The 10,811-nt window shown below is 39.4% G+C and overlaps 1 protein-coding gene across 2 annotated transcripts; it reads right to left on the reverse strand.

Annotated features, from left to right (window-relative positions):
* Positions 1 to 4,392: 4,392 nt before the first annotated feature.
* LOC145903622 (methyltransferase-like protein 27) lies at positions 4,393 to 6,272 on the reverse strand. 2 transcript variants are annotated; one of them, XM_082991727.1, is made up of 5 exons: positions 6,203 to 6,272; positions 5,923 to 6,149; positions 4,924 to 5,038; positions 4,750 to 4,864; positions 4,393 to 4,615 (listed from the first exon to the last, which is right to left on the reverse strand). In XM_082991727.1, exons 2-5 carry the CDS (start codon positions 6,140 to 6,142, stop codon positions 4,412 to 4,414), a joined length of 654 nt encoding a protein of 217 aa, XP_082847853.1. In that variant the 5' UTR covers positions 6,143 to 6,149; positions 6,203 to 6,272; the 3' UTR covers positions 4,393 to 4,411. The 2 variants fall into 2 exon arrangements, with proteins under 2 accessions (XP_082847853.1, XP_082847854.1); XM_082991728.1 differs by having other exon boundaries at positions 4,453 to 4,615; positions 4,724 to 4,864.
* Between the last annotated feature and the right edge of the window lie 4,539 nt (positions 6,273 to 10,811).

The following is a 10,811-nucleotide window of genomic DNA, read 5'->3' on the forward strand; positions in this document are numbered from 1 at the left end:
GACATTATCATATTAATAAAGAAACTAAGAGATGATTATGATCCTCAAACATTTTTGGTGAAAAAAGTAGCTTGATACGGCGATTGGTTTCTGAGATACAGCTGATTAAAGTCGCAGTTTAACCGCTGCGAACGAAATCGTGCAAAAGCGAAATTATTGTTGCGTGACGTCATAGAAGGAGCTTTAGTCGTGCGAGCGCTGGCAACCAGCCTTATGCGTTGGAATGAAAAACATTGCAAAACTGGTTTAGTATATGTGGAAAAGAGCCATAATAATCAAGTAAGGTCTCATCAGTGCAGCTGTTGATGTGGCACTGTGCTAGCTGGTAGACTAGCAGGCACACAGATTTCCACTTTGTGGTACCTTTCGGTCAATCGTCGATATGTTGGGTACCAGCTAGCACAGTGCCACATCAACAGCTGCACTGATGAGACCTTACAGGTCGAAACAGTGCGTGTATACACCCTGTCTGCAGCTCTCATGGTTTAGTATAGTTTTGCATAAAACAGAGGGCACAACAAGTGAACAAGTGCAACAAACGGATTTTGATGTTAATTTAAGCTGCTTCGACCTATTATGTCTTATTTAGTTGTGTAATAATAAAACAGTTACTGGGACAGGGTGTTCTTGTTGTTAAAGCATTTATGATCGCTTACGTGATACATGAACTTTTGTAAACACGACAGAGACAAACTGTCAATTTAGGCATTGTCGTTTTGTCCACTCACAGCAAAAGAAAAAGTAATTAAATTTTAAGGCTGGCAAAGACCGCCGAGAAAAGTCGACCAAATTACCTGATTATGTAACACGGTTATTCTGCCATAGTACAACGTTTTGTCTGGCAGTAGCGTTGCCTATGAGTTCGCGTCATAAATGATTTGATTAATTCGCCATAATTTCACCAATGTATTTTTCGCAAAAAAGTTAAATGTTGGAATTAACAAATTAAAGTCAACACATGGGTGAGTTATGACATCACACCAAAAATGACGTCATGTAATGCCACTGAGCAAGGAAACGCACCATCCCCGTCTTATCGAAGTACAGAGTAGTGTCGTTGCTGGTATACCATTTGGTCTTCCGATAATCATGGACAAATAAAATAAGCCTTTGGTTTGTGACGTCACAGTGACATATGTTTGTGTGATGTCAAACCTTGTCCCGACTTTTGAGGTAACGTAATCTGTGGATTCTCCTATGTTTGAAACTATTCGATATCGAAAATGTAAGGCGTCCTTCCCTATGTAAACAATGCATTTTTTCGACGCGAGCGCCTTGTGTGATGTCATTTTCGCCACAGCGCAAAAGGTTTACGATTTTTGGTCGCCGCTACTTCTCGTGCAGTTTTCTACATTTTGTAGTTGACGTAGAAGAAAAAAACTTTGGATATATGTTTGTTGTAGATGTACCTTTAGTTTTACGTAAGTTGCCATGACCGTGTCATATGCACTTTGAAACTTTCGTACCTTACTCGGTAACTTTGCAGAATTAACGCGTAGCGCATAACACCATCGTTACTAAATTTGGCTGATGAAAAGTGTGTGAGCGGCTTATGATCAGTTTGCAATGCAAATTCAGAGCCACACAAATAAATCTTGTATTTCTCAGAAGAGCATACATTAGCCAAATAATCCCTTTTAACAGCGAAATATGACTCTCCCGCCTTATAGTTTCTTACTGGCTTAGCTCACTGGATATATCCCGCCATTGTCCTCTTGTAGCAGGACGCATCCAAGACGTTTATCCGAGGCCCCCGAGGGCAGCACGATTGCTTTCTTAACGTCGGGCAGGCAAAGGATCGTCCTTGCTTGATTTCAAGCTTGATTAACGCATCTTCTTGCTCTGGTCCCCATGTGACCTCTATGTGATTTTCTTTCGTGGTGAGGTCAGTCACTGGTTTGGCAATTTCAGCGCAATCAAGGATAAAAACCCAATAGTATCCAGTTAACCTGATGAACGAGCGAAACTCCTTTTTCTTCTTCGGGCGTTTTGCCTCTCGAATCTTGGACACGTTGAGACCCAAAATTCATGTGCACATTATGTCCGAGAAAGTCATCCTCGTCTGTCCCGACTGTGCACTTCGACGACTTCGCAGTAACCCCGGCCTCACTTAGACGTGCTAACAAGGCACCCAAAGAGCTATTATGTTGATCCCATCTTTCAGAGTGTACATCAATATAGCATTCGACATCCCAAAACCGGCAAAAAGAGACCTCGTGTCTCTCAAACGTTACCCCAGCGTTTACCATTCCAAATGGCATTCTGAGGAACTCATACGTCCCTGAGTGCGTTATGAAAGCCGTCATTGCTATATCTTCTTCGGCTACTTGGATTTGCTAATATCCTTTAGTCAGTTCAGGTTTTGTAAAGTACTTGGTACTTCCATTCAAGCGTTGAAACACTGCCTCGTCCGTAGGCATTAGTTCTGGATCGCACACCGTTAGTTTCGTCCGCTTACTGTAGTCGTACTAGTCGATGCATATCCGGTTTGACCCATCCTTTTCCTTGACAACCACTAGAGGCGAACGTACGCAGACTGTGACCGTCGTATGACGCCAAACCGTCAGCATTGATCAAGCGCCCGACCCATATACCAAGAAGAAAGCCTGATCGGTATTCGTGCTTAGGATATCCTGGGTTCAAATCCCGGTGCGGTCAAAAAAAACGTAACATCTCCTCGATCTCCATTTGATCTTCGTCCCTCATGGCGTAAGGCACAGTGTATGGTTTAAAATGCACTGGTTTATTATCCTACAACTGAATGTGATGCTTTTGGATGGAAACGTTGCAAGGTACATCGCTAAATACACCCGTATATTGTTCGACCAAAGCAAACACTTGCGACCTTTGCTTGGCTGAGAGGCTGCCGCGCCACAATTGCACCATTACGCAAAGCGGTACTGGACTGAATGAAATCGACTGTCGGTTCCACCGTCAGTCGCCTCGCAAGCATCACGTGTCACATAATTTTTTAACTTATTCGCATGAAATTTACGCTCTATTCCTCCAGCGCCAAGAGTGTAGTTGTTACATCTTCAAGATCATTGTGTGTAATCGACAGTGACGCAACAATGATCTTAATGCGTAACACTTCTTTTCGAATGCCATTGTTGCTTGGTAGCAATTTGTTCACTTGTTTGCAGCGTGCTAGTAGGATAAAATAGTTTGTGTCAGTTAAATTGTTTATTTACCCCTTTCAGGAGATAATTTTGGCTTTAATGTTATTGTTCATTTGTTTGCTGCAAATTCAGCTGTCATACGGAAACGTGGCATGTTAAAAAACAGTTGGTAAGTGCTCGCAAGCGTTTATGGTTGGCTGTGTTGTTGATTGTTGATTTTTTAATAGAAAACCGTCGTTACGTTGATGTTAATACACCGGGAAAAGGAAACGGCGTGTTTCAACAAAGAAGGTTACGCTTTATGAGACTTGGCCCTCGTAGGCCGTGCGTTCAGAGTCTACAGCAGTCGTTATGACCACTTTTTCGCACAACCTTAAATGGACCTTTCCACTGCGGAAGCAGTTTGTTGTGGTCCGTGGGCAGAAGCACGTGTTTTGATTTTTCTATCGAAATACCTTTTGCATTGTGGCTTAATTTAACAAGCTCCTCACTGGGCAACGTCAGTACGGTCTGCAATTTTTTTGTCGTACATGTTTACCGGGGCACCGTGTCACATGGATCAACTTTGACACATCGCAGAGGAAAGCCACTCACATCACAACAAGAATCGGCATCCAAACGTGTTTACGGCGCAACCACCACACATCCAAACCACTTACGGTGTTACTTTCGCGGAAGAACCTCGCACCAACGCATTGGATTGCGCTGAGGTTGGCCTAACAAAAACATCAAGAAAATGATTTTGCCTCGTTGCAAATGAGTGTCCCTTTCGTTTTACCGCGCAAGATTTCTGATTCGTCAAAGTGATCTTATCTTTTACCCGCGTGTTTTTACTATGCTATACGTGTCCTGGTAGTTACTTGTGACAAGGGTTGTGTTGCACACGGAGCATCCTTAAGACAGAAATTAGTTTTTAGTTGGTGTCCTTTTACTCCCTTTTACGTTTTTTCACAGACACTGAAGATGCTTTACAACGAAATATATTGTCTTACTGTAAAGTGGTGAGATTAACTCAATGAAAATCGAAAACTACAGTGACAAAACGATTTGACACATTTGACGTTTCCGTTGTTATTCAAAGGATCTTCCAAAAAATACTTCGCATATGGTGCCCCACCAGCACTGTCAATACACTAAAGCACGAAACAGCAAACCGTGCTCCTACATTAGTTGCGTGGTTGAAGCAACACTCTATCCTCATTTTACACATTCTTATTTATATTTTGTTATACAGCTGTAACAACGACAATGCGTGTTGATTTAATTTAAGCGGTAAAATGAGAAAACCACATTTAAGCAAGTTTTTTGTAAACAACCACTTTGGTTTCTCCAACATCTTTATGCCAACTCTGCATGCATATTTCCACCAGCGATATCTTGCCAGCTTCGATGAAATCTTCAATAGTTTTATTTAGCAGCATGTCGTAAGATTTGGATCGTGTCTTTCGCATGTTCCACACGAGGAAGCCGCCTACCTTTGCGGCATCAACCATGTACTGCAGTAAATGTAAGTTAATTTGAAGCAAATTACACATGTATGGAATTTATGCTAACGGAAATAAATAACAGCCTGAGGTTTTATTTTTTTGCTGCGTCTTGCTTACGTAAAAGTGTGTAAAGAATTTCTTACATCAATGGTTACAGGCTGGCAATTATTTGGGATAAATGCTCCAATGCAAAAAACTGCATCATACGAATTATTCTTCAACGGAAACTCGCCCTCCAGGCCATGTCGAATAATATTCCTATATGTAAAAAGTTTGAAGATGGTTTACAGTCTTAATATTAAAATATTAATAACAACCTGAACTTGATGTTCTTTTTGCTTGCTATGTAAAGCATTTCCATGTTGGCATCCAATATGTCAATTTCACCACCAAAGCCCCCGACGCGCAAACTATGCCCGACCGCCCCGGTGCCTTTAAAGCACAAACAATAAAAGTAAATTAAACTTTATACTCAAGGAAGGCGAAAAATGTCATTCAGACAACAGGATTCATTCTGTTTGCTAGGTGGTACCGACGAGTCTGTCCGGTCTTGTCAGATCTCCAGAATAACTCACAAAGAGTGATGGACGATCAGCGTCAGATCATCCATCATAATTTGTGAATTAATTTGCATGCAAAAATATTTATATCACTTTCTTTTCTGCATGTTTAGTGACGTGAATTATATTTTCTTGTAGTTAAGTTGAATTGGTGAAAAAGTAAACATATATTTTGCTTTTATACACACAAAGCACATGCATTTTACAACAGGATTAACCTGGCTGTTGTTTGGAATATATATTTCGCCCCGTGGGCGTCTTCAGTTCCTTAGTTACATATAACCATAATAATGAAATGCGTGCGAAATACAATGACACTATATGGACTATGCATAAAAAAGGGCATCCAACCTGTTGCATTGGTACTGTGACCAGTGTAGGCACTACACTGTGTTGCAAGCAGTGCATGAGAAGGAAAGAGAATTGCCTGCACAGTTGAAAAGCAACATCGAACGCGTGTTCATAACAGTCACGCTGGTATGGCGAACTGCACAAAAACACAAAAAAGGCACTGAAGATGCCCACAGGGCGTGATATATATTCCAAACAACAGCCAGGCTGATCCTGTTGTCAAAAGTTAGTGCTTTATGTTTGCATATTGCCATTACGGACGGTACGGTGATCGCTAGACCAGCATCTGCAGTGTATGGTTTGGACCTCAATTGTTCAATGATTAAAGTACTTGATCGCTTTTATATCTGTAACTGCGACATTTATCATCATTTTGGTTTAACCATTACATTTGTTAAAACAAACCTGCGGCAATGTCCAAAACCAAAGCGTGCTTCCCAATATACTTCAAACACAATTCGGCTGCAACTTTTGGGATAGTGTAACCAGTTGCTGATGTATCTTTGTCATAATTCTTGCTCCATTTGTCGTAAACCAACTGCGAGTCCACAGGGGTATCACAATTTAATTCCTCGGAATGCGTTAAAGACCAGGATTTCCATTGAAGTGTAGTTTGCTCTGCCATGTTTACTCTATACACACAAATCATTGTAGTTGACTCAAATGCACGAAAAACACTTCTTACGCGTTTAGCACACGTCTTCGTGAGTTCGTTGTTCGCTTATATTTGGCAAACTAAGAATGATTCTAAAACTTCCTTTCACAAAAACTAACCTCACTAAACTGTTTTACAAACTATTTTCTTACAACGTTATGCAACACCACCAATGTATTTTCAGTGCCTCGAACTAAGTTACTTCCATAAACACGAAGTTATAATCAAATTAACAAACTAAGGCGAAATTGTTTTTACGAAACAAAGTAACACAATTTATCACATATATCGGGCTGAGTTTTGACTCACTCTCTCTGCCCATCGCATTGACGACGGCAGATTATAAAAAGGCAGCGCGACGAGGCGAGAAAAAATCGACTAGAGTTCTGCCACGCGTAATACAGCAAAACTCAACACGAAAAGATTTAAATTACAGGGTGTGTGGTTTGGAAATTGTGTACCACTTTAAATTACATAATTATGTCAAAGTTCTCACGAAATTAAAGGTCGGAAAATTAGTTATAAAAAATACGAATTATGGAGATGATGCAATATTTCGCATTGTCTTTGATTCTTTGTCGATTTTTTATGTTTTTTTCCGAGACTAAAACCAGGCTTAGATCAGGCGTGTTGATCAAATAATCGATGACGTAAACCATACAGCCGAGTATGAGTTTTCAAAAAATATTTCTTCAACAATTGCTTAATACGGAACACAACAAATCAATATAACGCACATACTTAAAAAATGACGAGACTTTGCACAAAACAATAGTGGACAACCTCAAGCAAGTTAACTTATTTTGCTCACAACATAACAGAAGCTAACAGTTTTTCCACTTTTTTCCTGATATATAACCATTCACGGATGCATATTAATTCTCGTTGCAGCTTCCCCAGTAAACAAACACGCGTCGTTCATAGCATTTGTATAAGAATAGGTTGCACGATTTGTCATTCCTCGTTTCCGTCGTTATTCAACCGACCTTCGTTAGGGTACTTTGCGTATGGTGCACCACCAGCACTGTCAAAACAATAAAGCACGAAACAGCAAATCGTGCTCTTACAGTAGCTGCGTGGTTGAAGTTACACAAGACTCTGTCCTACAACTACACTTGGTGCTTTCCGGGAATTGTGCTGCGATTTACTAAAGGGGTCATTCTACACATTCTTATTTATATTTCGTTATATAGCTGTAGCAGCGACAATGCGTGTTGATTTAATTTAAGCGGTAACATGAGAAAACCACATTTAAGCAAGTTTTTTTGTAAACAAACACTTAGGTTTCTCCAACATCCTTATGTCAAGCGTTGTACTGCTTCATTGCATTACCCAGTTAAGAATGACTACAAGTCCACGCAACAAAAGGAAAAGAGAAAGGCGGCGAAAGAATGCAATTAATCCGCTTCGTTACAATGCCGTAAAGAGAGCGTTACACCAGCTCTGATAAAATCTTCGATAGTTTTATTTAGCAGCATGTCGCATGCCTACGATGGTGTCTTTCGCATGTTTCACACGAGGAAGCCGCAAGCCTTTGCGGCATCAACCATGTATCACTCTCTCTGTCCATCGCATTGACCTACTGCAGCAAATGTAAGTTAATTTGAAGCAAACAATAGTACACAGTTTATGGAATGCCTGTCACAACCTAATTGAATAAAATTAACAAAAATGTTTGCAACGTCACAGCTGCAAACTGCAATAAAATAATAGTGCGTAAAATAGTTAATAAAATAATAATTTTTTATTCTTTTGTTTCGTCTTGATTACATAAATGTGTGGAAAGAATTTCTTACATCAATGGTTACAGGCTGGCAATTATGGGATAAATGCTCCAATGCAAAAAACTGCATCATACGAATTATTCTTCAACGGGAACTTGTTCTGTTCATTATAATTTCTCTTCGATATGATGAGCGTTGTTATCGTGTCCCCATCTGAATGTTGTTGTTTGGTTTACATCTAAAATGCGGTACCAAACCCTGATGAAGTCTGGCCTTATGGAAACGTCGAAAGAATACAGTACGTTAGTTTTAGTCTTTTTTAAATTGCAATATGCCTGGAAGCAATAGTACTACAAATCGTTATACTTAACTAAAATATACTTTTAACACTATTAGAAGATTTTGTTCATAACTAATCCAATATGATTGGATACTGCGCCAAATTATTATGAGCAAATTACTACGCATCATGCTCCAATGCAAAAAACTGCATCATACGAATTATTCTTCAACGGAAACTCGCCCTCCAGGCCATGTCGAATAATATTCCTATATGTAAAAAGTTTGAAGATGGTTTACAGTCTTAATATTAAAATATTAATAACAACCTGAACTTGATGTTCTTTTTGCTTGCTATGTAAAGCATTTCCATGTTGGCATCCAATATGTCAATTTCACCACCAAAGCCCCCGACGCGCAAACTATGCCCGACCGCCCCGGTGCCTTTAAAGCACAAACAATAAAAGTAAATTAAACTTTATACTCAAGGAAGGCGAAAAATGTCATTCAGACAACAGGATTCATTCTGTTTGCTAGGTGGTACCGACGAGTCTGTCCGGTCTTGTCAGATCTCCAGAATAACTCACAAAGAGTGATGGACGATCAGCGTCAGATCATCCATCATAATTTGTGAATTAATTTGCATGCAAAAATATTTATATCACTTTCTTTTCTGCATGTTTAGTGACGTGAATTATATTTTCTTGTAGTTAAGTTGAATTGGTGAAAAAGTAAACATATATTTTGCTTTTATACACACAAAGCACATGCATTTTACAACAGGATTAACCTGGCTGTTGTTTGGAATATATATTTCGCCCCGTGGGCGTCTTCAGTTCCTTAGTTACATATAACCATAATAATGAAATGCGTGCGAAATACAATGACACTATATGGACTATGCATAAAAAAGGGCATCCAACCTGTTGCATTGGTACTGTGACCAGTGTAGGCACTACACTGTGTTGCAAGCAGTGCATGAGAAGGAAAGAGAATTGCCTGCACAGTTGAAAAGCAACATCACGCTGGTATGGCGAACTGCACAAAAACACAAAAAAGGCACTGAAGATGCCCACAGGGCGTGATATATATTCCAAACAACAGCCAGGCTGATCCTGTTGTCAAAAGTTAGTGCTTTATGTTTGCATATTGCCATTACGGACGGCAACCTATAAGCAACCTGTATTCTCCCTTCAGCAGTACGGCGCAAACACATAAGGCCAACTTGGTCATGGACATCTAATGTTGTGCTGATTGGCAAATATTCTTTTTGATTTAGAAGCGAAAAACTTGATGTGACTGCAGTGCACCGAATCATTGTTGCTGCAGTGCGACTTTCTTTTGACCCGTTTTCTGTTTTACGCGTCAGTTGGCATTTGTTCTGCTTGATTACTTTTGTATTGAATCGGTTGCAGTTTTATTTTAAGTAACTTCGAAAAGAGACAAAAATGCACGAGCCCAGTAATTTTTTTTCAAATATTGATGCGATAAAGACACAAGTCAGCAAGGGTTTATTCACTACACTGATGCGAAAAAGCAAACAATGGCAAAACTGCATGTGCAGTTTCTTTGGAAAGATAAAATGCCAGATTTTGTTGGGAAACAGAAATCATTTTGAGTCAAAGTTAACGTTTTGAACAGGATATTACCGTACAGTCCAACCATTCCCAACCGCGGGTAAATTCACCCCTTGGGGTGTAAATTTAACTGCTTTTTACAGTACACTGTGTAGTTTTAAAACAGTTAAGTTTTTCCAAAACCCATTAGTTATTCTTACATTATGATTTTAAGTTTAATACAATTTCGTTCTATATTTTAAAATTTCTCTTTGCAAAATCCGTGTGATAAAACATGAGGGGAAATTTTGTCTTTAAAGGTTCCCGGTAAGCAAATTGAAGAAAAAGTTTGGGAACCTAATGGTATAGTCAAACTAAGTTGCAAAACAACATTCCATAAGTCTAGTGCCTCGCTTTACGTTGAAACACGGCTTTTTCAAAAAAAAAGTTAGCTGCAAAATATGGCATTTAGCCACTTTTTGTGGCGCGTTTATATGGCCGCAAAAAGCCCACTATTTGAACCGCAGAATTTGCTTTGTCACAGTGCTGGTTGCTGCAGGTATGTAGGCTACCTACAATGATGAACTTGTGACCGACAGATTACGTGTTTGCAAAATATAATGATAAATTATGTAAAAAGTTGCTGTGGACAATAAGGAAGCAAAAGCGTTAGTTTGTGATGTTGTGTTTAGTATTTTTGAAACAGACCAAAAAGTTTTGAGATTTTGGATGATAAACGTAAACTATGTATTACCTTATTTTTCCTCCAATAAACAAATCTATACTCCATAATTTTCAAGGTCCGCAGAATGGAGGAATTTTGCATATGAGCCTACTTATCATGCCGATGTAATAAACTACTGTTTGAATGTTCACATATTCACAAACTTTTAAACTCGACTTAATACTAAGGTCATTCCTGAAAGTATCTTTAGCACAGCTAATTTAACTCCTTACAGCGCACAATTTTGCGCCAGAGGCATATAGGCTTATAATTACCGAAGTCGTGGACAACTCGTTTTGGAAACAAACCGGTTTTCAAAAAGCCACGTTTGAGTCCACCACGTTTGGAGTAGGTCC

The sequence above is a fragment of the Ascidia mentula genome, chromosome 5, assembly GCF_947561715.1.
Source record: "Ascidia mentula chromosome 5, kaAscMent1.1, whole genome shotgun sequence".
Taxonomy (NCBI): domain Eukaryota; kingdom Metazoa; phylum Chordata; class Ascidiacea; order Phlebobranchia; family Ascidiidae; genus Ascidia; species Ascidia mentula.

Excerpts from the sequence above, each read along its gene's own strand:
- LOC145903622 (XM_082991727.1), bottom strand. The coding sequence starts at position 6,142 with ATGGCAGAGCAAACTACACTTCAATGGAAATCCTGGTCTTTAACGCAT. Across the intron at positions 5,039-5,922 it reads GGTTTTGGACATTGCCGCAG|GCACCGGGGCGGTCGGGCAT; the intron begins GTTTGTTTTAAC and ends TGTGCTTTAAAG. Across the intron at positions 4,616-4,749 it reads GCCAGCCTGTAACCATTGAT|TACATGGTTGATGCCGCAAA; the intron begins GTAAGAAATTCT and ends CATTTACTGCAG.